This window comes from Vollenhovia emeryi, unplaced genomic scaffold (assembly GCF_000949405.1).
Source record: "Vollenhovia emeryi isolate VEMERY1.0 unplaced genomic scaffold, V.emery_V1.0 DF939169.1, whole genome shotgun sequence".
In the NCBI taxonomy this organism is placed as follows: Eukaryota; Metazoa; Arthropoda; class Insecta; order Hymenoptera; family Formicidae; genus Vollenhovia; species Vollenhovia emeryi.
In genome coordinates, this window is record NW_011967197.1 from 420,882 (window position 1) to 447,355 (window position 26,474).

Genomic DNA, 26,474 nt, shown 5'->3' on the forward strand with positions numbered 1-26,474 from the left:
GAGAGAGAGAGAGAGAGAGAGAGAGAGAGAGAGAAGGAGAAAGAGAGACCGAAAGCGAAAACCGGAATGCTCCTAAACCAAGAAAGTAATCTACTTTTCACAGAAGGGGGAGAAAAGAAAGACGGCGTTTCTACCGATATCGGCGGTTACGCTCGCAGACGCGTGAAATACATTACGATTAAAACTCGTGTCACGGTTGACGGGTATTACAAAATTCATTGTCGGATCTGAAATCGTCCCGATAAATTCTCGATCATTTGCAGGTCGTCTTGACGTGGAATTGCTCGTGCACACGTGACGCGAGGTAGATTTAAAAGGATCCTTACACCGGAACAAGAGTATTAAAGAAATTAATATATGATAAAAAAAAGTAATTGGTAACCGTCAGTGTTTTCTCGACCATATCTGGCATCGTTAATTTAATACAGAAAATTTCTTGCGAAAAATATTACCCCAGCCAGGGTTTGAACCTGGACCCTCCCTACACTCTAGGCGGGCGTCTCACCAATTCGGCCACCGGAGGCATACAAAAAAGTAATTGGGTTTAGAAAGGTCGAAGGTAATTTTTAAGTGCACAAAATAGTATTATTGCTTAAAAAATTCTTATATTTAATACAGATACATTTCGAATATAAAAATCTGGATTTTACAAAATCGCAGTTACGTTTAACGGAGAATTTCGAACATTCGAACAAGCACGTACATATCTTGTCGACGCTTTGTTAGGAGCGAAACGGTCGCTCGTAGCGCAAATCGATCGATCGATCGGAGGCTCGGCAATAATGAGCGAAAGTGATCGACCTTAGAACTCCCAGGGGCTTCGATCGATTTCCAGCTGCAGCTCGATTTCTGTGACACGGCGCGCAAGCAAAGCGCCGCGCTGTGAAATGGTAGAAGCAGACCTTGAAACGCGATTGGAAAACAGAATACGCGTGCACACCCGTTAATTACGGGCCGCCGCAGTAAAACCGGACGGGGCTACGATTCTGAGAACACTTGAAAAATCGCCGTCCCGACCTAAGCGAGCTCCTCAGCCAATTACAGCGATTGTTACGAAAAAAACGTCACTTTAAATAAAATTTGCATACCGGTGCACGAGCGGCTAATGTAATTTATTCAAACTAGACAGATGTTAACTTTTAATTTGTACACGGCAATTGCTTTGTATTTAGGATTTACAGTATATATTTACCGGGGGCGAGAGAACTTTGTTTCATTTTATTACTGTATACGCGGTTGACACAAGAGGTATTCTCTTTATGTCACTTAATGAAAGCCTCTTGCATTATAATACGTCGTTATTTAATCGCTCTTGCTGCCTGCATTGTGAAACGCGAAATTTCAGTCGTGGATTAATCTACAAATTCCGAGCCGTGATAGCTCGTTCGTGACGTAACTTTTTACAACACGAAACGTGATGTCTTTTCGCCGGCGGCGCTACCATTCCCGATCACTGTGTCCACTTTGCTTCGCTATTCCCACGATATTGATACAACGGGGACAATACGCCGATACAAGAAATCGCTTTAAAGGCCGATACAAAAAAAATAAAATAAAACGGACGGAACCGGAGCCTTTGGAACTTTCAAGACGCGCAAGCGAAAAATTATACGAGATGGCGTAATGACCAATAATGACTAAATTGCGAATCCCGGAAGCTAGACTTATACTCGCACAAAAGAATCTCGCGTATTCTTTCTCTACCACGTTCATTTCTCTGCGCGAATAATTACGAGTAAACGCACGCAGGAAACGTCGTTTACGTCAGACAAATTAGCAGAAGTCCCTTTCGATTTGTCACTTCGATTGAGATGCGCGCCGCGTACCCATTCGCCTTTGCGCCATTGTGTTACACGCCGTTTCGCATTTAGGAAGCCAATTCTATAAGCGTCGCGATCGATTCGCGGCGTTTATCTCGTCGCGGATTTATTCACGAGGCGATCGATAAAGCGCGCCTTGCCGAGATTACGACGGCCGAGATCTCGATTACGTAAGAATATTGCGACACCCACGCATTCACCTAAACCCATTTGTGTTTCAGATCCACGAGCACATGACAAGGGAAGAGATGCTATCGGTGTTTTACACGGGACACGAGTCCGGTAATAACAGTAAAAAAAAATGTAACTCACGCGTTATCCTTTCCGTTCTTTTTTATACCTCGTTTCTTACGGCTTAAAAAAAGCATCGGGTCACCAATGATATTCAAACGTAGAAATGCGATTTTGTCAAAGATAATCGGATGGCTACTTTAATTCGTTGCGCCTGTACGAGGTATTTTATAATTAAAAAAAAAACACCCGAACGCATCACGTTGTTCCTCGTGAAACTCGGAATTTGTTTTTCCGCAATAAGAATACTTTTGTGCCTGACGTCGCATCGCTTGACCGGGGAAAGAGTCATCGTTCTTCAGAACGAAATCCATTAATTCTGTCGAAGTAAAATCCGAATTTAGCGACGAATACGTTCCGCCCAGAGCTTTATCCGCGTGGAATTTCCATCTTTCTCGTATTCTCAACGCGTCCCTGGCAAAGAAATTAAGGCTCAGAGGCACAAAATATTTTTCACGCTCGACAACGGGCCGTTAAACTCCAGTTCTACGTCGTGAATCATTATCGATGAATATTCATCTCGATTCCGTCATTCGAGAATCACCGTTTTGACGATCTTAGAAAGGATCTTCATTGCCTGTCGTCGGGCTTTTGATATTAAATGATTTCTTTTTTTTTGCCACGGCCACTCTCGAGTCTCGACATGAGAAATTGACGGCCAAGAAACACATTAATTTCGAACTGCCAATTGCAAAGCTGACTGCGTTGTGCAAAACGTGTATGTAAAGAATTGTACAGCGTTCAGGTTAAAAACTCAAACCCTTTTAAAAAAAGAAAAAACATCTTCCGAGGGAACGAGAGCTCAAAGATTTTCCGGACATAAACGCATTTTCCACTCTCAAAACCGCAGTGCCGCCCTACGAAGTCGTGCCTGTGTTGCACACGGTGCATAAGAGGAGCGTGGACGCGAAACCGCAGATTCACCTGAAGGCCTTCGGCAAAGATATCAGCCTTTCGTTGAAACCCACGGAAGGACTATTGACGGCCAACAGCCTGCCGATGTGGACTGTCACCAGGAACGCGTCGCAACCGGACGGCCTTCGTTACGAGAGGGTGAAGGATGTAAGTGATCTCCTTTCGGCATAATTAATCACCGAGAATTTTACAATTTTGTTCGAAATTCCGATTCTCCCCGTCTCTCGATTGCCAGACTGAATTATCTGAAGATAACTGATCGCGTCTTTTGTACAAGGAGCCCTTGAAAATCGAAGGGAACGTAACGCGAGGTTCTGAAAATTTACTTGATCGTTCGGTCGGATAATTATACATTTCCATCCGATCGGCATCTAACGAACCGAGTGATCCAATTGTTCCAGGTCGATGTGGATATCGGTGACATTTATCAAGACACGGAGAACATGGCTTCCATTCTGCTACACCGAGACACGAATGGGAAAGTGCGCGTTGTAAGCGGCCATTCTTTCTTAATGTCCCTTTCGTCACCACCCTATTATTGCGGGTCGTCTTTCGTCAACCGACGCGACTCGCTTAGGACCTGTGTTATAATTACAGTAGTATCGCAATTCGCCGTACCGCACGGCGTAACATTTTTACGGCGACGAACGTAAAGCGACACTACCAGAAACAACTGCTATAAGTATAATACAATCGTATGAGCGTATAAAAATTGGCGAGAGATTCGCTGGACGCGCGACTAACTCGTACTTCGGACCACAACTTTATGTCCTACGGGGATAAGGAGTATCTCTCTTTTATATTTTTTAATTTTTCCTAAATTGTTCGCTCTGCTATGAGATTAATTTATGATCGTGCGGAAGTGAAAACGGCGGTCGCGTATACGACGAGTCGCGCGCACCGGCGGAGATTTATTATAAGTAATTAAAATGTGTGCTGGAGCGAGTGTATCTGGCGTGCTGCTCCGTCGAACGGGGCCGGCATCTCATCGTGAGTTATGACATCTATTTTATGGACACCTACCCAGTTTCGTTATCCTCGCGAAACAGTCGTAAACTGCTCTTCAACAAATGAGTAAGGCTAGCCGTATATTTAGTGAGCAGCCGCATCGCTTGCTCAAATCTGAGATGGAACATTCTCCCGTGGAAGAACACGGAGGCGTTCGTGGCTCCCTTTTATTTTAAACAATTCGAAGAGAAAGAAGCTTTTCGCGAGCCAGCCGATCGCTTTGTTCTCTTCACTTGAAAAGGTCATAATGAAATTTTTAATGCACACTTATCTCAATGGCTATTGTGGATAGTTGAATGAAATGTTATCGTTACGTACGGCCGCGGCATTAAAGTCACCTGAATACCGGCGATATCGCGGTTTTGACATTTCGATCATGCACTCGCGGTCGACGTCTCCCTCGCCTTGGTCGGGACGAGGTCCGTGAAGGGTATCCACGAAGATAGAAGTCAATAATCATCTGCGTATCGGTCCTACCTTTCGCCGCGGCCTGCAATTTCAAGAGGGAGAGAAAGAGAAAAAGAAGAACGTTGTATTCCTAATAATTTTGTGTTCAAACAAGCGTGACTTGATCTCTCTTACAAAGCTCTTAATTGCCCGTCTAGGAAGGAAGCGGCTACACAAGATATTTTCCTCGTGTTCGTGTGCATTTATCGCACGTACAATTTTCGTGGTACGCGAAATCTTCGCGATTTGCTCGCCACGCCACCGGATATTGCAATTATTCGCGATTCGAGAGATGCAACTACAAGACTCCTCGCAAACTTTGAGACTGATACAATGCGAATTTTCTCTCATACTCTTACTGAATATCGACAGAACTAATTGAGAGAATGGATTAGTATTACTTTAAAATCTGGAATATAAATAGAATAGTTAATTGCGATTTTTAGCTACGCGGGGTAAAATTCGTAAAAGATTAACGAACAATCCAAATAATTGTATTACTAATTGTGGGCCCAAAATGGGTTGCTGTCTTTTTTCCCCAGAGTATCCATGTGGAGCAAAGATCCATCGTTAACTCGATATTTCGGCGAAAATGTCCCCTTTCTGTTCTCACTGGCTCAATCGCTGTTACTCCCGGGATGCCTTTTGCAGCGAGACAGAATTGAATTTCGCAAGCAAACCGCGCTACGTGCGTCGAACGTCCGCATGCTTTACCCGAAAGGTCGGGACGATCTAAATTACGCTATTACGCGCGAGATCATTATTCGCGATGCAAAATACGTGTAATATAACTGGCGCGCGGGCGAGAGCACCAGTTGCATTGCAATCGCGCCTTATATCTCGCCGGAGTCGTGAAAGTTAATTGTTCGGCAGGAAAAACCGCTCGTTTTCACCAGGAGGGAGATTTCGGCGGATCCGCCGCGACGGGACTGATCTCTCCCGGTGACTTCGACGGCGCGTGGGAGTCGCAATGAAATTTCAACGCGGGGGCAAGAACGTAATATCGTCCGTGCGCGGTCGCGTATATACACATAATGCCGTCTGGTCTTACATAACGCGCCGTAAAAGCGTTGTTCTAAGTGACCCCGTGCTGTCCTGACCTTTCGCTTTCACTCCCCCTCCTCCGTGATATCTGACCAGTGCACCTCTCGCAGAACGAGCGGCACGATCGTGCCCGGATCGGGAATACCGTAGGAGAGTAATTTGACTCGCTGCAAAGCGCTCGCTCGCGCGGTGCGCCCGGACTCGATGGAAACGCTCGATTTAACACGGCCCTCAACTCTAACGCGCCGTGATTCATACGCCGCGATATTTATACGTGCAATATTCAAATCTTGCACAATTCGGCGAGAGACGCGAACGGACACGAGTCGTCTGTTAATTATAGATATTAGCCGGTCAGTTTGTACACGCCGATCAAACTCGCGGCTATCCACTTGGAGTCGCCTCGTAGTTTATGCGGCGAGATTATTAATTTCGATCGCTTCGTTCAAGTTTACTCGTTACATAACGCTCACGAGTCGTATTTTTTTTTCTTGATTTATCATCATCTCTCTACTTATGTAAGGCTTGTGGGGAGAAACATTTTATCTATTAAAAACATCGCGGTTGCTCGGGGAGACCATTATCGGTTACAATTATAGTCGCACTTAATTACGAGGAAGTTTATGGTGCGATACGTGACTACTTGAATGTAGTTCACGTAATCTAGCCGTGAGTCATTTCCTAAAGACGATCTTTGACGTTATGGTCTTTAAAAAGGAAGGGAAAAAGTATCAAGGAAGTGCCGCTTTATCGTTGCGCCAAAAAATAATCAAATATAAATTAGATTTTCCTTAACTTTGTATTAAATTCAAATTAACTGTTTCGGTGACAGTTGACTCTACATTGCACGGCTATCTGCGTTTAATGAAACACTTAACTAGACCTGATGAATTGCTCTATTAAAGCGTACATCTTTTCGCGTAGGATGGAACCATCGGTTCGGAATTAATTATTCGGCCACTGCCAGAACGGGTTCTACAAGAAGTAGTGAGCAAAACGCCAGCTTTTCACGAACCCGAGCTACTGCCCAACGTAACTAGTGACGAGGACTTGGAGCGCACAAGTCACCACATCGTTTTCAAAAAGGTGGCTCGACCCGCCGGCGACGAGTACAGCGACTTTTGTGAGTACAACATGTGTGTCTTTCTCTTTTCGATCGCGTTAGAGTCGACCGTTTACCCTGCCGGAAATAATTCTACAAAATTCTACAAAGCTATAAAATATAACTGCCAGAATCTAAAAAATTGTACGTAAATTTAAAAAGTGTTATAAAAGTCAACATAAAAATGCTAGAATTGGAACACTTTTGTTAATTTTTGTAATATTCTGCAAGTAAGCAGATGCTTTAATTCTTTAAGATTTTGTTGTTTCTCAAATTTTTAAAACTAGTAAAGTTTTGTACTAATTTTTATAAAATTGTACATTTTTATGAAATACTACGTGCAACAATTTCTTGTTTTGAGAACATTGTAATTTGTGATACTATTTCGTAGATATTTTTACAAAAAATTAATGTTTCAACGAAGATATGAAAATTTCTACAAATTTCTATTTCAAGTCAATGTTTTGTAATTATTTATAGAACTTTTTTCCGCTAGGGTAACTAGTAAAGACCTAAAAAATATATATATATGTCATGAGATTGCAAATATATGTGCAAATGTTTTCAGCGCTCATGGAACCCGACCACTTAGCCAAGAGGTTTAGAATTAAGCGTTCGATCAATAGCAGATCGAGGCGCGAAGCACCGTACGTCATTTACCCGGAAATCCTTTGCATTGTGGATTACGATGGGTACAGGTGAGAGTCGGCTAATCATCATCGACAACGAGAAGAGAGTTATATATTCCTCTCGCGCGAACATTCCGCGGATCCGCGCCGACAGATAATACACAATCTCTCGTAGCGCGCTTAAACGAACGCGACTCTTCTCGTTTCAGGTTGCACGGCGGCGACAACGTACAGATAAAGAGATACTTCGTGTCCTTTTGGAACGGGGTTGATCTGAGGTACAAGTTACTGAAGGGGCCAAAAATACGTATCAGTATAGCGGGGATAATTATCTCAAGGGTAAGAGATTAGCGCTCGAGTTGATTGATAAGACAATTGGCGGTTCTTTTCGCGAAATATATAAATTTCATTCGTCGGGCTTAGTAATCGAGTAAAAGGAAAGGAAAAACGATCGTCGAAGGCGGAAGCTGCGATCAGACACGTTGAAAGTTGCTGTTACCGACGGCGCGTCCCCTCCGCGCGTATAAACAAAGACAAAATTGTATTGTACCCAGGGACGAGACGCGACACCGTACTTAGAAAGGAATCGCGTGGGAAGAGACGCAATCGACTCGGCAGCCGCTCTGACTGACATGGGCAAATACCTTTTCCGGGAGAGGAGACTTCCTGTATATGACATCGCCGTCGCCGTTACAAAGTAAGAGTGCCCGATCCGTAAAGCGGCCTACGTGCAAGTGCCTGTAACTTGACGTAGCGGCCGAGTGCCCGCAGAAACGATAAGCTCACTGATAATTCAAACGTCTCTATTATTATTTGTCAATCCAACGAGCACTCATTAGCACGTGACGTAAACGAGCGAAGCGCGGACATGCATCGTGAATGAGCGTTGGATTCCTTAGAAGCAATTCAATTAATTTCAATATTCTCCGTTTCCTCTTTTTTTTTGCGCCACGACCGATAATACTTATTACAATTCTCACGTGTTATTCTCTCTGATGATTTCATACTCTCGATTTTTATCCCGCAAAACAGGTATGATATGTGCCGTCGTAGGAAAGGCGGCCGCTGCACTAAGGGAACTGCCGGTATGGTTTGTTACATAGCGATCACGCTTTACTCTTTTTTTTTTCTTAATTTTCGTAACGTACAGCATTTTCGCTAGCTTGTATATAGTTGACGGTATTGTTGACGGTACACGCAGTAAATGGTATATAGTCTAACAGGTACGGTAGAGCGTCGTTCGGGGATGTCTTGGGATTCTTGGGGGAAGATATTCTGTCGTGAAATCTGAGAATCGGGACGCAGGCACGCGCCAATTAGCGACGCGAGAAAATGCTCGCCGGCGCGAAGCGCAGCTTCAGACAAAAATATCTTCCTCGCATGGTCCCCCGTAATGCGACGAGTGAAATTAGGGACTTGTAATCGGTGTGTCTGCGTGACAATGCACTTGTAATTCACCAGAGCTTCTTACGCACACGCTCGAGCAAGGCAGGAGCGAATGAGGAGTGGGTATGCGGTACCACTAATCTTAATTTAATTAATAACGCATAATCCGCGGCCGCGAACGCCGTAACACCGGACGATCGTGCCAATTGCGTCACGCACGTGGATCCGTAAAAAATCGAGACGTATCGCTGAATATACGAACTATCGCGCATCTCCGGGCAGACTCGTTTGGCATTTGCATCGGAAAGTCATAAAAATCGACGCGAGTTTCCTGTAGCTCCTTAAAAACGTGCCTAGGTATATGGTGGATTCGTCGAATTATTCGTGTACGCGTAAGTTACGTAATTCTGCGTAGATCGAGCCACCATATACAATATAAATCTTTCTTTACTCCCCCGTGGGATTCGCGATACTTTTTTTATTAGGTGTATTTTGCAACACTACGCGGAGAGAATTTTCTCTTTAAATTCATCCTGAAAATCATGGTGATCGTGGGACAACGCGACATTTCGAAGAATTTTATGAGAGTTTTCTGAAATTTCGCCATACATTTTACTAATAAATTGTGTACTAAGTATAATTGTACTAGCAAACAGTATGGTAAAATTTCAAAAGACTCTCGGTTGATCGAAAAATTGATCATATTTTTCATCGGATATACAATTCAATCCGACACGTCCGTTTGTTATTATGTAATTGGATTATCCGATTATATTTAATCGAATATTTTTCTCGGTGTGAATATCTTTCGTCCGAACTCTATTATGAATCAGTCCGGACTAATAAAACGAGCGAGGCAACCGTGCACGTTCGTTTATGCAGATCTGCGTGATTTACAATTTTGCAGCTTGTTAGACGAATAATTTTGCGAATCCCCGTTTCGATTACGAAAGAGCGTGAACCATACGAGCGTGAAGTCTCGCACAATAAATCGAACCCGCGACGCCCGTTGCGTTTAATCGAAATGCCAGCTCGCAATCGCGCAAAATTGATTAATCGATCCCGATGCAAAATCACCGCTTAATAGGCGAACATTTATTCACGCACCAGACGCGTACAACGCGTTTTCTTTTTTCTGCTTTTATTTATTTATCAATTTTTTTATTTAATATTCCATTAGCCACACGCGCGCGCGCTTCCGCAACACGCGTTTCTCCGAGGCTGCCTCCGGAAAGGAGCGTGTTTAATTTTTCTTTTTTTTCCACTTCTTTTTCTATACGCGAAGAATTTCTGACAAGGACTGTGAAACCGGCGCAATATCGGCGCGTGTGACTGGCACTGCGCGGCGATCGTTTTCGCGCGTCTAAAACATCGAAAATCCGTCCACGCCGAAATTGTGCCGGTGCTCGCAAATCCTGGTTTTTGCGAGGACATTCGTTCGCTTCGCGGGTGTGTTTGCTTTCGATCACACGCAAATCCGCATTACTGATTATCGCAAGGACATCACGGAACTTTCTCTCAAATGGCAGGGTAGTGTGTCACACTGTTATACGTGGCGGTCAGGTTTCTCGAGAGGATGATCATCATTTGTGCTCCAACCCGCGAGAAATCCAGGGAACCACGGCTCGAACCGAGTCGCTTCAAACTCGTTCGAGGCGACGATTCCGCGCGACTGTGTCCTTTACATGTGTCTTTTTTTTTTAAATCGTTCTCTTGTGCAGTATCGCAAAAAGGATTGATACGAGTGTCTGAATTCCAACTGTCTGAATGTTGTCTGTCCCGTGACCAGGTCAGAAATGTCACCGAGCATGAAATCTATATGATAAAGAGTATTTTTTTGTTATTGCATTGCAGATTAGATATGTGCAGGAGGCAATACGCGAATGATGTGTGCAATAGAGGAACCGCAGGTACGTTTTTTTTTTTTTCGAATCCAAGAAGAAGGGAACCAGTTGTCTTTTACTTTTTTTTTAGCTTTCTCAACTTTAAGTCTTGCACATTACGCACTGCCTTACAAAGTTTCAACCTCCAGATTTCCAGTTTTTCGGTATTTAGCGCGAGTTAAACAGATATGCAAGCCGGGCGAATTAATTCGATGGAAATCTGGCAAAACTTGAAAGTCGAAAGTTTCAGAGAGTAGAAACGCTCAGAGTTCTATTTGCTGCTTTTAATTTTTCCGAGACTTCGAAGGCAATCGTACAAGTCACTCAAAGCGAGCTCCCCGTTACATACTTTACTTGCGTCAGCTGAATATTAGATCTACTTTATTTCTAATGTGCCTCATACTCTTCCCTTCTTGCGTAATGATTTTCGGGCGTCACGCGCGCATCATACGAGACTGCAATTTCGGCAACGAGAAGCAGTTGCCTCTTTCGAACTCTGCTGTTCCCTCGCACAGTTGCTTAAACCTACCTCTATGTGTGTTTATATCTATTTTGCATATACGCCAGATCTCGATACCTGTACAGTGGCGGATCGAGACGATTTAGGCGATTTGAGGCGCACCGCGACTCGACGGTCCGCACCGATATCGCTGAGAAAAACGGAAACGCGCGAACGCGAAATCTAACGAAGTAATCCGCCACTGTATCTCTACACGAGTGTTACTATTTCCGCATTTTATGTACATACCATCGTCTCACGGTCTCTTATGCACCGAGTATCGCGTTGCCTCGCGATTTCGGTGACGCATCCCGCACGCGGCGAGAGAAACATCCGGAAGAAACATTCGCTGAAAATTCAACTTCCTCTCTCTCTTATTCTCTTTTTTTCCCCCCCTTTTTACATTCCGCCTGCGCTCTTTGTTCTGTATCTCTCCTGGATAATAATTCATGACTCTTTGTATATCTTTGGCTGCATTACACTGTCACGGATCGTGGTCTTTGGTAAGTCTCTGAAATCACAGCAAGACGCTAAAGAGAGATGCGCTTTACCCTTTTCCGTAATCGATCGATAGTGAATCGGGGGAGAAATCGAGGAAGGGTGGGCGACGACATCGGCCGATTCGCCACGCGGATCATCTCGAACGTGAACCACCGCGGTACCTTGGGCTAACTCTCTCGTTAACCATTGGGCGACGCGAATTAACGCCGGATGCATGCCGCATATTATATCGACATGACTACTCGTTTTTAACATCTATCCGCAAGCGGATTAATCATATTAATCCTCGTAGCGCGGAAGCTCGAGATACTAGCAACATCCATTGGTGTATTAACAAAACGTTTCTTCACCGTATAAACCCCGTGAAATCGCTTCACAATCTTCCCGTTAAAAAGTAACGTAGCTTTTAACGAATTTCAATCAATCTTGTCTATTTCATTGCTCTTTTATTACTTTTCAACAGTAGACACCTGAACTTTCCCGAATCGCGCAGCGTTGCATTTAATTTCTAAGGAAAATTCTGATTTATTTTGAGCCCCGTTCAGCAATTTTTCAGTAACTCGTTTCACTTCTCGTCCCGATTTCTTGTAGCTACTTTCGGCAAAAAGATTGCCACGCGGAAAATCTGAAAGAAGATGGAAGCGTTAACGAGTGCTTGCGGTGGAGACACGCTTCTGTCGCTAATTTAACGAGACAGCCCTGCCGGAAATAATTCTACAAAATTCTACAAGAAACTTAAATATAATTGCCAGAATCTATGAAATTTTACGTAAATTTAAAAAGTGTTATGAAAATCAACATGAAAATGCTAGAATTGGAACATTTTTGTTAATTTTTGTAATATTCTACAAGTAAGCAGATGTTAATTCTTTAAGATTTGTTGTTTCACAAATTTTTAAATCCAGTAAAGTTTTGTACTAATTTTTACAAAATTGTACATTTTCATGAAATATTACTCGCAATAATTTCTTGATTTGAGAACATTGTAATTTGTGGTACTATCTTGTAGATATTTTTACAAAAAAAATAAATGTTTCAACGAAGATATGAAAATTTCTACAAATTTCTATTACAAGTCAATTTTTTGTAGTTATTTATAGAAATTTTTCCGCTAGGGAGCTTGCGTTAATACCGAATACGATTCTGATAGTAACAAAGTAGTGCAACCGTATTCGATGTACACGCACGTAATCGGGGGAGGATGCGAACGCGCGCCACGCTAAAGAGTCTCCTCTGCACAGGATTCGCGTACGTCGGCGGGGCGTGCGTCGTGAATAAGCGCCTCGAGAAGGTGAACTCGGTCGCCATCATCGAAGACACCGGCGGATTCAGCGGCATCATCGTCGCTGCGCACGAGGTCGGCCACCTGTAAGCACCCATAAAATACCGCGTCTCGCAAACCTTTCCCCGTTCCTTCCGCGTTGCTTTATCCAATACCACGGTCGCCTTCCCTAACCAGAACGCGATTGACGCCGTCGTGAAAATAAAAACGTGTGTCTGTTCCGCGAATCGCAGATTGGGTGCCGTTCACGACGGCTCACCGCCGCCCAGCTACCTGGGTGGACCAGGCGCCGAGAAGTGTCGCTGGGAAGACGGATACATCATGAGCGATCTTAGGCACACCGAGAAGGGCTTCAAGTGGTCCCACTGCAGTGTGTCCTCCTTCCATCATTTTCTAAAGTAGGTACCTGCGCGCGCTGAAACCAAAAATGTCTCGCTACCGTAGCTAATTATCGTTTGCTAAAGTATTTTGCTGCCCATAAATTTCTAAACCACAGCAAGCGGTTTGCTGTCGCATCTAATGCAATAGGCACAGTAGCAAATTATTAGCTGGCACAACTAAATATCAGCTATCCATATTTTACAACTGAGATTTAGTTGCCACGTGCAGTTTTTAGCTACGGCAGCTACATTTGTTTTTTTCCGCGCGGTGACTTTCGAGAGTCTCGAACTATCGGGAGAAATTTGCGAGATAAATTTTTATATACTTACCTTTCTTTCCGATCATTCCTTTTATTTCTCAAGTGGACTTTGACGTGAAGTGCGCTGGTGTATCCAGAACTTTTGTAATTTTTGTATAAAGCAACGTATTACAAAGAAACAATTGGATTCTTCAGATGAAATATCTACGCTGTTCTTGGGCTACGGAGACAAGTGGTAGCGCGAGACAATTAAATTCATGCTGTCTTTTTTTTCACATTTAGTGGTGATACCGCGACCTGCTTGTACAATGCGCCTCACGAGGACGAGGCGCTGCCCAGAGTGCTCCCGGGAAAACTCCTATCCTTAGACGCGCAATGTCGGAAAGATCGTGGAACAAGCGCTTGTTTCGTACGTATCGTGATTTTTGTAGAAGTTTGCCGAGTTAACTCTTAGCTGATTTAAATTTTTAATTTACATTCCGCATTTTAGAAAGACGATCGAGTTTGCGCTCAGCTTTTCTGCTTCGACGCCGGATCCGGATACTGCGTCGCGTATCGCCCAGCAGCGGAAGGTTCGCCGTGCGGGGATGGTCAGGTAAAACGACAGGGAGCTTACACGTTTCGCGGCCGTTTCCGTCTGTAAAAAGAAATATCCTCCTCGATTTTCGAGCAAAAATATCCGTATGAATATATGCCCCATTCCTCACTGTTTCCGAGATAGAGCTACTTGAATGTCTCGTGTATTTACTTATTTCTGTACGCTTCACCCTTCATAAACGTGCCCTTCATAAAATGCGGAAATTTACTCTTACACGTCTGTGGACCGTTGCGCTATCTCGGAAACAGTGGGGAACGGGACATATATTCGTATGAACATTTTTGCTTAAAATGACCGATACCATCACCTCCCAGAATATTGACCTTTCCTCCTGGGATACCCTGTATATACATAATGCAGCTTGCATGACGTCACGGTATAGCTTCCGTGACGCATTCGTCGCAATTGTAACGCGCAATTACATCAGAAGTGATCGCATAAATCTTGGCGGTGCCGGTAGTATACGCGATGCTGATATCGTGTAATTTTACATAACAGCGCGGAGATAACAATATTCGACATATATCTTCCCGAGATGTCTTTGCACAGTTGTTTAATCGCTTGATCGTTGACGTTCCAGTACTGCCTGAACGGGAAGTGCGTGGCGGAGCACGAGAACATAATACCGGATTATACGCAGAACATACCGACGTACGTACGCCGAGACAGCATATTCAATTCCGCATTGCATACTCGGCCGATATTCGCTCATTACAACAGCACAGACTACAGGTAATGACTCGAGAATTCGAGAGTGATTCCCTCTTGTTTTCTAACAACACGTGTAGCACAAAAGTCGCACATAGCTAGCTAGTGGCCAGATTTTATTGATCCTTAAATGCCACCCCGGCGAGAAATGATTCGTCAATCGGTGTCGACTTGACATCGTTTCGACGAATCATTTCTCACTGGCACGTGTGTGCAAATGATGAAAAACCTTTCCTCTTGCGTTTCGATTTTAATCTTCCTAATGTTCGTCAAAAGAAACGCAAAGCTTCTGCACGGTAATTTGAAGATATAAATAAATGTCTTCGAATATTACGAACATATTGTAAAATAAAAAGAAATTGAGGATTGAAGCGACACTCGTTGAACAATATCGACAAGTGTATTCCTGGATGGCCCACTCATGCATTTTAGCATATAGTAACTTCAACGTAAGGATGAATCAACATATTTATGATGAAAGGCCGTTGATTCGGTTTACCGATATTGACACCCCCATTTAGCAGCATACGGTGCGTAGACACGAAGATGCAGCACGACATACAGTAATACCATGATGATATTGCCACACAGGTACCCAGCTTGGGAATCGACACAGAGCATGCCGTTTTCGAGCGTATTCGCGTCGACACCGACGACGACGACGACGACGATATTAAGGACGTCAACTAATCCTTACAAACGCGTGACAAATCCGTTCGCAACCACGGTGTCAAAATACACGCGGGCGATTATCAATAACTTGCACACCGATCAGTACAAGACTAGATACAGTAATAATAGCAGTTACGATAATAACACTGGTGGCGGCGTCAGCACCACCACCAGGAGAAGCATCGATTTCTTCAACTCGTATTACACCGTCAGTACCACTCCGAAGGTCACTTACGGTCCGAAACTTAGTCCGTTCAAGTATAAGAGCACGGTCAGCGTGATGTCGCTTTCCACGACGACCAAAGGATATCAGAACGGCCTTCGAAATGACGGCCGCGGTAAGAGAATCCTCCACCACATCGCTGTACCCTTTATTCTTCTTCTCTCTATCTTCTCCTCCGACTCTCCGGACGAGTCTTTAATTTTGCATGATTTTCGTCTCTCGCCGTTAGCGCGACGGATTCTCGGAGTCCGTCCCGTTATACTTTCCGTGTCTCTCCTATTTCTGTCCACTTCCACGGCGGCGAGTCCTGCCTGCGAGGAACTCTTCGAGAGACATTGGTTCCGACACGTTTCTGTACACTGTCGTTTCTCCATCGATCGTGTCTCCGATAAACTTGCCGATACTTGAAAACTGTTTCGTCACTTTGTGTAAAATATGTCTTCGCTTCTCTATGTTTCCTCTAATGTCACTAATGGAATATCAGAAGTGTTGCAAACCAAGTTTCCGTCTCATACGACCGATCTCACGAGCCATAAAGGTCTTTTATCGTTAATTCTTTCTCGTTAACGCTTGTTCTCAGTTTCATTAAAATGTAATAATGTCGATTAAATTTAACTCGGAGTTTAACAGTTCATCTCTCTTGTATATATTTTGTACATCCTCTTTGTAAATGCCTCTTTCTCCTATCGAGTCAATCTTTAGATAAACCGCGAGTGTAGAATCTAACGTTGATCCGATAGGAGCGAAGGGTCTGTATACTTCTCGTTGTTTCTTCGACAAAGATGCACACAAGCATCGCAAACGCGGACACATCTCCCGCTGCTCTTTACATTTCTCTTCAACAAATTTACTAGTGGGACAGTGAAACATGAATAATACTTTTACGTAATATCTGTGGACGTAAAAATGACGATAAGTGTATTGTAGTTTCCACGGATGGGATTACTAATAAAGACAACGGTACACGTTACTATTTTTCCTACAGGGAGAGAATTTCGTCTACTGGATCGCTTACGAGAGCCAGTCAGGATTTGGCCTTAAGTCACCTGATCTAAAACTCTGCATCCTCATTGATTCTCGTAAGCAATTCAGTAGGAAAAATAGTATCGTGTATCATTGGCTCAATTCTATATTGTTACATCACTTACTCCTATATTCCAGGCATTCTATAAAACTATTCTAATCGAATGCACGTGAAATCGCATTTCGTACACCAATCCATTCGTCTGCTTCCAGGACTAGAGGCCGGTGAATGCACGGACGTGGGGTCAGATTGCGCGGAGGTGATTGACAGGCTGAGAACATGGCTGTGCCATTTACAATCTGTGAAGAGTCGCTGCTGCGCGTCCCTGAAGACGATCTGTGCTGATTAAATAATGACAATTAAGGACAAGAAAAAAAAATAAGAAAGAAAAAGAAAAATCGATTCGACAATTTCGTTCGAAGACATCGCGCTTAGAGACGCCCGTCACGGATGAGAATCTTAGCCCTGTCGCTTCTCGCCGTCGTAACTCGCAAGCATCCGGAAAAGCGCCGCATCGGACGGAATGAAAGGAGTTGGGGAAAGATCTTTCGCTCGTTTCATCTCTTTCTTCTCTTTGTTTTTTTCGCGAGTAGAGAAAATCTCCGTCGGGCCCTCGTGCGGTTCTTTGATCGCGACGATCACATTCGACCCTCAAACGTAGCTGCGTGTCTGGCATAAACCTCCAGATGTTCAATTCTTATACAATACGGTACCCGTGGAAATCTTCGCAGAGGTGCCGAACGATGTAGTGAATCTCTAAAACGGAGCGGACTGTCAATCGGTACGGTTGGAGATTTCGTCTGCGTTCATATTTATTCGATAAGGAGCTATCTCGCGAAAGACTCGTTACACAGGCACAGGTGCGTCGTGCGTATATCTCTCGCGAGCGCGCGCGCGCGGATAAAGCCATTCGGACATTACGGAAATTGTATAGCGCAAGACAATAAACAAGGGAATACTTAATTACGACACTTTTCGTTTTCCTCTCCTAGCCTCATATGTATAATTTACATAATTAGATATGTAATATATGTATAAATTACAATGTAGAGAAATATAGAATATCCGAAGTATTTTGGAAAGGAACCTTGTATTATCCGGGCTCTAAGTTGCTTTCTAGATGTATGATTAACTGACATATATAAAAAGAACTTGTATATAGTTTTAAAAATAAGTGGAGGATAGGAAAGCCATTGCGAACCGTACTCAGTTAATAAGGCGTAGTCTTTAAAATAGTCATGAACAATTTGTATAGTTTTACGCTTTATTAGAACTTTGTCAAGAAGACTAAATGAAGGCCGAAACGATAAAAGAGATTCTGGAAAAGGACAATACAAAGACGAGTCACGTGAAAATGGAATAATATTATAGTCGAGTGAGGCAAACAATCGATGATCGATTAACGCTAACAAGAACAAATGCTACTGCGCCTCGTGACGTAACGTGTACGAGACATAACATTTTTTATCTCCGAGTTTGTCAACTGTCGCATGTGCAATCGACGCGAATCTGCAATTAAGTAGATGAGATACGAGAATGTATCTCCATGCGTTACGGACGCATATATCGAAATCCGTAAGCACATGATAAACGATTTATTTGGCAGCGAGCAGATGTAGAACGTCAGCGGGCGCGAAACGGAGGAATTCGAAAAGACGTTCTTCGTGAAAAAATAATTATTTACAAGAAATTACGTGTTGGACAAGCACATACATCAATCAAATGTGGATCGACGATCCAACGTCACGGTGCAATTAATAGGTTGTATCTTCTTAACTTTCTTTTCTTTCTTTTTCTCGAGAGAATTATGCGAATTATGCTCGTCGATTATCAACAGCTTCTTACAGATAGAAGCGTCTGCCTGAAATGGCTATTTTCCTATGATTGCTCATCCTTTAAGCACCGTCATGGTCTTGTTCACTTTCTTTCCCCTGTTACTTTTCAGTGTTGTTCTTCATAAATTTTTGCCGAGATAAAATAGCTTGTATTCTATGATAAAAATAGCTCTTTTTATTTGGGCAATAAAAAATACGATTCAATCCTCCAACTTGATCCTTGACAAGACGTTTAATTCCTTGATTGGGTCTTCACGCATGTCGTGTCACACACAAGAATTATGAATTTGTATAATTCTTTCTTCATTACTGTGCTCGCGTGCAAATCATAAGTTATATGTACAAGTGTTTCGCCATGTAATCGCGAGCGCAGATCAAACATCGGCCAGCTAATTTATATGGGGCGCGAAATGGTCCTTGCTCGTATTCGGGCTACGGGCTCTCTCGCCGAAGAGTCAGGATATACGAGAATATCAAGACACGCGAGAGAGATCGCAGTTTGCAATTCCGATATTAATTGATCCCGAACGATTCGGCGAAATTGCGAGAGACTCGAGGACCGCCTTTCGCGGAGGCATCCATAGACATGTTCCGCGCGATATTTCTGTTATGTCTGGCTGGGATACCGTTTTCACAATGCAAGGAGGTAATATTCCGAATTACAATTAAATGTAAAACCTTGTTGTTTTGTTCGCGTAGCAGTGAAGTGAGTGCAAGATCAGAATGTTAGAAATCAAAGGATGTGTTTTCAGCTTCACGAGTACATGACGCCGGACGAAGTGATGTCCGTTTTTCACACGCCGCATCATCAAGGTGAGTGGACAAGGTGTCTCTCCCCCTGCAGAAAGATATTCTTTACTTTCATAGCGCTGTTTTGATACCAAACTTTTTCTTTTTCTTTCAAAGTAAACTCTTCCTAGTAATTATTCAGTAATTATTAATTCAGTAATTATTAATAGATAATATAACCGCGATAGTATATTACGATGGAACAACCCAGATAGCACACATAGTTCTATGAATATTCTTCTGGAGTGCAAATATTCTTAATTTCAGAATATTCTATGTGCAGTTTTTATAATCTCGATTTATATTAACTTTCAGTACCTAAGTACGAAGTGGTGTCCGTATTGCGCCGCCTGTTCAAGAAGACCGATTCCAAAGAAAGCACGAACGAGCTGAAGCTGAAAGTCTTCAACGACGACGTTAGATTGTACTTGAATCCCACGGATGGTATCCTCGCGACTGAGAACACGCCTGTGTGGACCGCTTCTAGCGATTCGCAAGCATCAGAGGGCTTGCAGTACAAGCAAGTACCCAAGGTACGTTCGCGATCGAATGGGAAAACAAGTATTGTTACATCTTTAGTAAAAAAATATTACACGCGAAAGATGGATGTTGAAAAATTTTTACTGATTAATTGTCTTCTTTTCGCAGGCTATGGATTATGTGGGGATTCCGCTTCAAGACGTACACACTTCGAGCGCCGTTTTACTAACTCCCACCCCTGATGGCCAAGTACATTTGGTAAGGCTTGGACTTTTGTATCTCAATTCTTCTTCTTCTTTTGCCATCCACTCCTGGACATAGGCCTCTTCCACTGTATCTCATTGTCAGATGTTATCAAGATGAAATATCAAATATTTTCCTTCCTGCAGGACGGAGTGCTTAATAACACCTACGTCATCAAATCCTTGCCGCAACGAGTTTTGAAGCACGTTCTTTACGGAGGACACAATCTCTACGAGCCGCATCATACGAAGAACGTGACGAATGACGATGACTTCGCCTACACGCATCATCATGTGGTGTACAAGGTACCTTCGTCGGACCAGTACACAGATCTGAGTAAGCTATTTGAATGCCTACGTGAGAATTATAGATATACCCAAGGAGAAATGATTCCGTCGATCGATGTCGACCCAACGTCGTTTCGACATCGATCGACGAGGCACTTCTCGCTGAATAGATTTCCTTCTGGAATTTCAGGTCGGTTCACGGTTTTATTAATATTCTTCCAGAGATTACAGATCCTGAGGGCCATAGGGTGAAACGCAATGCACCGGATATCATTTATCCCGAAGTCATGGTAGTAGCCGACTACACCATATACAAGTGAGTAAAATGACATGTAACACCAGACGTAAATTGCAAACAATAGTAATTTTTATAACGAATATATATTATTTTTTTATTAATTTTTCGCTTTGTCACAGATTACTCGGCGAAGATATCGAGCGGACTATAAAATACCTTATCTCGTTTTGGAACGGAGTCGATTTGAGGTATCGTTTGCTAACCACACCCAAAATTCGATTTAACATCGCAGGAATCGTCATAGGCACGGTAAGTTCTAGCTCAATATTATTTATCACTCAAATGCATGTACGCTACGTCAGAAAATGAATCTTTTGCAGTTATTTTGCATCAAAAGTCAAGAAGAAGATGACAACTCCTAAAATTATTTTTAACGTAGCGCTTTATTGTGTTTCAGGAACCAAATGCGACGCCTTATCTGGAGAACAGTCGTTTCGAAGTTTCATCAGTGGACGCGGATCGAGCTCTACGCAGCATGGCCGATTACTTTTATCGCGAGAACAGATTCCCGACGGAGTTTTACGACATTGCGATCGCGATGACACAGTAAGTATCGGTGATTTTCTCTATATACTTTTCTTATTCATTTCTGAAATTCCAAATAACACGGAGAATTCTTTTTGAATTCCCGAAATAAGTTCTCTTTCCATACCAAATTCCAAAAAAGTTCATTCTGAAGAGTTCAAAAAGAACTCGCTTTTATATCACCAATTCTAAACTCATTTTTGGATATAGAATGATTTCCGATATGATTTCAGTCTGGACATGTGCAACATGCTCACCGATGACTTTTGCGACACGTCGACTTTGGGTGAGTCTGCTGAGATATTGTACACGACAAAACGCGGAGCTTTCCGCATATTTATTTCGCCACCCAGTGATCCCAAAAGGAAGAATATGAAATAATAGTAAATTTGTGACCGTAGGATACGCTTACGTAGCCGGTGCATGCGACAGAAATGCAACGAAGCAATCATCCGAGGCCGTAGGAATCGTTGAGGACAACGGTGGATTCTCCGGTATCATCCCTACGGCTCACGAGATCGGTCATCTGTAAGTCAATGCTCGCATTTCGCATAGTCTCTTTTCCTGTTAACATAGAGAGGAGCTCGTAAGGAATCTAATTCACGAGTTTTCACCAGACAAGAAATTTCATCATGCTACAATTGAATTCAATACACTCGCCCCTCAATTTGCGTGAAGTATTCATTCCACGTGAGTTCTTTTATTTCTAACAAAATATATCCAAATAATTAAATTGTATATTTCTTGATTGAATGGCGCTTATACTTGGCGCCTTTTCTTTTGCCTTTTTTTTAAAAAAAACGTTTATTTCACGTGGTTTTTTTACACGGTAAATAATCCCTCTGTTAATAAAAGATAAGTATTTCACAGTAATAATTGTTTTAGTATTAATTTAAGAATGATGAGATAAAGGAATGACCCTGTCTCGCATTGCAGAATAGGAGCACGGCACGACGGTAACCCGAAAGGCGCCGGAGATTGTCCGGCTCACGATGGCTTCATCATGACCAGCGGACTGATGTTGCACGAGAACGGCTTCGAATGGTCCTCGTGCAGCATAAACGCCTTCTACGATTTCATCACGTACGTATGACACGTGTGAACATTTTACATGTTAATTTTCTTTTGTTAACAAATGGTATTTAGTTAAGAATTATTTCAGCGAGGACAGAGCGAAGTGTCTTTACAACGAGCCTGCAACAGGTCCACCGGTGACGCGACTTTTGCCCGGGACTCTGTTGTCCTTGGACGATCAGTGCATGAAGGTCTTCGGTACGCGGGCATGTAACGTAGGTTGAAACTGTAATTTCCATGTATCTTTATAAAATCAGTAAAATTAGCTTTGTCTTTGAGAAAATTTACGTTATAGTATAAACGTAATTTAAACAATAAAATTCATAAGCTCTGACGTGAAATCACAATTCGAAGAAATAAAGAATGTAAGAGCCAAGACAGGAGAGTATATTTTATTTATAGAAAGACGCTACGGTCTGCACTCGCTTGGAGTGCGCATACCCTGGAATCGATGACTACTGCAGAGCATTAGCGCCAGCAGCGGAAGGTTCTTCTTGCGGAGACGGTTTGGTGAGAATTCTGTTATTTTATTTTAAATCCTTGAACAATAAGTAGAGCGAAATTCTCTTGAGACACTATTATCATTAATATCGCAAAGGTAAGATTGTAAGAAATATTTATCGTAGAAATGTAATTTATTTTCTGGTACATTTTCAGATCTGTCTAAATGGCAAATGCGTGCTTGAGGGAGTAATAACCAAAGAAAAGAAGAAATTACTCGAGAAGTTCCTACCGAAGTTCACCCTGCAAAAAATCAGAAAGATTCCGTGGATGCAATTGCTGCACAAACTGAAGGACAAACTGAAGGACAAGCTGAAAAATCTTTTCGCGTGAAAATAAATATTAATGTTATCGAGGTAAAATCGATTTGCTGAAATTACACATTAAAAAATATGTGAAATTTATTATTACTAACGAATGCAAATGTTCGATCTTCTTTTACTATCGGCTTGCTTTTGTGATCATATTTATCAGTCAGTTCTTGATGTGTACGCAATTTTTGCCACGAGATAAAATTTCGTGGTGAAGAATTATTACTTCTTTTACTCAAATAAATATTCCAATCTGTTACACTATACACGCTGATATATCTACCACCGCACTTCACGTTGTTGCTGCTTTAATAGGGAACCATATAAGAACAAAGCAAAAAGATACATGTTATGTTAGGAATATATTTTATGTTCTTTTTGAGAATAAATTATATTCTGATTGAAAATTTTCAATTCTTTGTACATAGAAGTTAACACGTATAAACACAGAAAAAGTCACGTATGTACGCATATTCGCGTTATAATATTAGAATATTGTAATTTTTCACATACGAAAAATCCAAAATCTATCGTCTTCTCTATTAGTTACATATTATTGTATAAGCAAAAATTTTACTTTTCTCGGTATACATTTTCCACATTTGATTCTCAATTGCAAACTAAATTTATACCGATTTAAACTGCCTAAACGTAAAGAATTAAGTTTTCTATACTTGTATTTCTCTGAAACTTAATATGTGAATTTTTATGTAACTTTTGGTACTAATCGTATTGAAGTCTTGAACATTGAATAGTGCAACACACTGTAAACAAATATAAACGCACAAAATAAATGTTGATTTGTCTACTATAATTAAAAACTTTTAAATAATATCGTAGCATATGCTTGGCAACTTAATATAATTTTATTTAATTTGCGAGTTTTTTTTATAAGTAATTGTTGCAGCAGTGAGATTTATATAACTTTTTATACGTATGTAAATGAACATTTAATACATAAACATATTATCATTTCAACAAAACATTTTACTTGATTTATTAAATAGAAATATGAAGACGTAAGAAAATAAAGCCAATGGCACATGATACTATTTTTCCTGCTGGATTGCTCTTATGGAAAAGCAACGAAATTATTACTGAAAAATTACTGTACATCAGTAATTTCTAATGATTCAATTACTGATATACAATCATTTTCTAGTAATTATTTCGTTACTTTTTCACAAGGACGCTTACGAGAACCAACAAGTTTTAAATCGGATAACTTTAGACTAAATCCTGATTGACTCTCGTAAGCAGTCCAGTAGGAAAAATAGTATGCCGTTGGTTTAGGACAAAGAATAAAAATAATACAATAATTGCAACGATTAGAGAACGACGAGCTACCGCTGATTATGGCACAGTTGTTGAATCTATACCTATTTCCTCGTACAATTCATCTTTGCTGCCAGAAAAATTTTGCAGAATGCAGTCTATTATTTCAACGCACATTTTTTTCCTCTTTAAATATTCGCGCTTGTATTTATCTAGATTGTCCTGCGCCTTTCGTTTAGACTTTTGCAAATCCTCGATGGAAACGTCCGACTCCATCAACTCGTCCAATTTATGTGTCAACTGTCTCACGCTTTGTTGCAGAGTATCCTTCTCCTTTTGTGCCTCTTCCAACGTCAAAGTCGACTTCAGAGAGGCTAAAAGTGCCTCCTGTTCCTTCACCTCTTTCGCGACTTCCCGATATTTATTCTCAAAGTCATTGGCATGACTCTCTAGCTCCTTCTCGATCCTCATGAACTCGTAAACGTCATGTGTCGATTCTTGGACGACGCAATATATCTTCTGTTTGCCGTAGACCTAAAGGCAAAATGAGAATAACATTTATCGTGAATATTCTATTCCTGCACGGGGTGTAAATCCTTGTTTCACCTTTTCGAGCACCTTCCCATCCGACACCAATTTATTTAGAGCCTTTTCAACCGCACTTTTGTTGTACTTGTTATACAAATTCGTGACTATGTCATTCACACTGTAAGGCTTGCTTTGGATCTTCATGCAATTATACACATCTGTCTCGGCCATTGTTATATGCCTCTTCAATTAGCTGCAACAGAACAAATAAAATATAATGCCTTGCATGGTGACACAACTAGTTGAAATACTGCGACAGGAGTGGAAATTTATAAAGGTTTAATTACATTGTATACTAAATGAAAATTGCAAACAGTGATACAATTGTATACATTTGAAATACATACACACATTTAAGTCGTATGTAGAAGACCGTAAGCACTGTTTACAAACTAGCCACAAGCAACACATATACAAAAAATATCTAATAATAATGGAAAATTACTTCAATTTCGTTTGCTCGTCTAGTTCGTATCATTTATTTGTTCATCACTTTGCAAATAGCGTTAAGCAGTAACAGACAGATGCAGAATATTCGCTCAGCACACAGGTTGGTGTTTACAGGTCGGCACTCGCAGTCAAAACGAACTATGACCTATCAGCCATCGTTTCTGCACTTGCGTGAAAAATATTATTGCTAGTCCATCTGTATCAATTTCTACATCAGACAGGATATTTGCTCCTTACACTTCGGACAAGTAGCAGAGGAATATAAGATAAAAGGTCGTCTCCAGAATTTCTGAAATTATTAGGTATATTTTGTGACGTAAACAAACTTCCATTCAAATTTCGCGCCTTCAACAATTGAGATAAATGTTTACAAACCACTTTTCGATTACTTTGTAACGTGGACGTAAAAAATATTTGGACGGAACCGACGGAACTAAAACTTGGATCAAGTTCTAGCATCATGGACACAGGCCTTTAGAAGTGTCGTATCTAGATATTCGTGTGCGATGGATGATGGCAGGACCATTTTGATTACTATCGAAGTTTAAATGGATTGGCGGCAATCTCCGTTTTAATTATAGGACTGTTTCTTGTAGTTGAAAAGGTGCAGCCAGTGAAAATATATTGTAACAGTTATTTAAAGTCTAACTTTTCTCAACACTTACAACTTTAGACATTGTTTAAATCATGATTTCCGGAAATTCCTTAGAAAATTTGTGAAATTTTAATGTTACCCTTGTCATCGGTTACGTTCCCCTTTTTCGATTTTTCAGGAAACAATTCTCGGAAATTCAGATTCTAGGAATTCTCAGAAGTATCTATTACATTCTAGGAAATTTAGATAGTGCCACCTCTTTGCCGATCATGTTCTCCTGTTCTCCTGATACTTTTTCGGTTCTCCGGATTCTCGAAAAATTCTTGGAAATTTAGACAGAATTTTTCGAGAATCCGGAAAACCGAAAAAGTATCAGGAGAACAGGAGAACATGATCGGCAAAGAGGTGGCACTATCTAAATTTCCAAGAATTTTTCGAGAATCCGGAAAACCGAAAAAGTATCAGGAGAACATGATCAGCAAAGAGGTGGCACTATCTAAAATTCCAAGAATTTATCGAGAATCCGGAAAACCGAAAAAGTATTAGGAGAA

General features: G+C 41.7%; 3 protein-coding genes across 5 annotated transcripts in view; 2 read left to right on the top strand and 1 right to left on the bottom strand.

The window, feature by feature from the left end:
• The window catches only part of LOC105563972 (A disintegrin and metalloproteinase with thrombospondin motifs 18), a 56,072-nt gene extending 38,437 nt beyond the window's left edge, over window positions 1–17,635 (top strand). Inside the window, exons 4-18 of one of the 2 annotated variants that reach the window (XM_012016008.1) lie at window positions 2,042–2,102; window positions 2,962–3,173; window positions 3,428–3,517; window positions 6,450–6,648; window positions 7,196–7,325; window positions 7,466–7,595; window positions 7,811–7,953; window positions 8,289–8,341; window positions 12,767–12,893; window positions 13,041–13,205; window positions 13,730–13,856; window positions 13,938–14,042; window positions 14,626–14,777; window positions 15,345–15,763; window positions 16,885–17,635. In XM_012016008.1, the coding sequence (XP_011871398.1) occupies window positions 2,042–2,102; window positions 2,962–3,173; window positions 3,428–3,517; window positions 6,450–6,648; window positions 7,196–7,325; window positions 7,466–7,595; window positions 7,811–7,953; window positions 8,289–8,341; window positions 12,767–12,893; window positions 13,041–13,205; window positions 13,730–13,856; window positions 13,938–14,042; window positions 14,626–14,777; window positions 15,345–15,763; window positions 16,885–17,021 (2,250 nt within the window). In that variant the 3' untranslated portion in view covers window positions 17,022–17,635. Of the gene's footprint in view, window positions 1–2,041; window positions 2,103–2,961; window positions 3,174–3,427; window positions 3,518–6,449; window positions 6,649–7,195; window positions 7,326–7,465; window positions 7,596–7,810; window positions 7,954–8,288; window positions 8,342–10,496; window positions 10,553–12,766; window positions 12,894–13,040; window positions 13,206–13,729; window positions 13,857–13,937; window positions 14,043–14,625; window positions 14,778–15,344; window positions 15,764–16,884 lie in introns of both variants that reach the window. The other variant, XM_012016007.1, reaches the window with a different exon arrangement.
• A 2,120-nt stretch (window positions 17,636–19,755) lies between these two features.
• On the top strand, window positions 19,756–23,422 carry LOC105563971 (venom metalloproteinase 3-like). The gene is made up of 13 exons (XM_012016006.1): window positions 19,756–19,829; window positions 19,945–20,034; window positions 20,166–20,355; window positions 20,529–20,622; window positions 20,724–20,853; window positions 21,002–21,150; window positions 21,363–21,415; window positions 21,531–21,657; window positions 22,066–22,212; window positions 22,292–22,418; window positions 22,606–22,713; window positions 22,861–23,061; window positions 23,274–23,422. Exons 2-12 carry the CDS (start codon window positions 19,948–19,950, stop codon window positions 23,035–23,037), a joined length of 1,389 nt encoding a protein of 462 aa, XP_011871396.1. The 5' UTR covers window positions 19,756–19,829; window positions 19,945–19,947; the 3' UTR covers window positions 23,038–23,061; window positions 23,274–23,422.
• A 731-nt stretch (window positions 23,423–24,153) lies between these two features.
• On the bottom strand, window positions 24,154–25,794 carry LOC105563973 (homologous-pairing protein 2 homolog). Of its 2 annotated transcripts, XM_012016010.1 has the most exons (4): window positions 25,704–25,794; window positions 25,324–25,617; window positions 24,897–25,071; window positions 24,154–24,824 (listed from the first exon to the last, which is right to left on the bottom strand). In XM_012016010.1, the coding sequence occupies exons 3-4, from the start codon at window positions 25,047–25,049 to the stop codon at window positions 24,369–24,371; spliced, it is 609 nt and encodes a 202-aa protein (XP_011871400.1). In that variant the 5' UTR covers window positions 25,050–25,071; window positions 25,324–25,617; window positions 25,704–25,794; the 3' UTR covers window positions 24,154–24,368. The 2 variants fall into 2 exon arrangements, with proteins under 2 accessions (XP_011871400.1, XP_011871401.1); XM_012016011.1 differs by lacking the exons at window positions 25,324–25,617; window positions 25,704–25,794 and adding an exon at window positions 25,226–25,317.
• Between the last annotated feature and the right edge of the window lie 680 nt (window positions 25,795–26,474).

What these genes read in the sequence shown, in the direction of transcription:
- LOC105563971 (XM_012016006.1), top strand. Translation starts at nt 19,948, where the DNA reads ATGGATTATGTGGGGATTCCGCTTCAAGACGTACACACTTCGAGCGCC. An exon ending in ATTGCGATCGCGATGACACA is followed by an intron (nt 21,151 to 21,362) that starts GTAAGTATCGGT and finishes ATATGATTTCAG; the next exon opens with TCTGGACATGTGCAACATGC. An exon ending in TTGCGACACGTCGACTTTGG is followed by an intron (nt 21,416 to 21,530) that starts GTGAGTCTGCTG and finishes TTGTGACCGTAG; the next exon opens with GATACGCTTACGTAGCCGGT.
- LOC105563973 (XM_012016010.1), bottom strand. Translation starts at nt 25,049, where the DNA reads ATGGCCGAGACAGATGTGTATAATTGCATGAAGATCCAAAGCAAGCCT. An exon ending in ATGGGAAGGTGCTCGAAAAG is followed by an intron (nt 24,825 to 24,896) that starts GTGAAACAAGGA and finishes TTTTGCCTTTAG; the next exon opens with GTCTACGGCAAACAGAAGAT.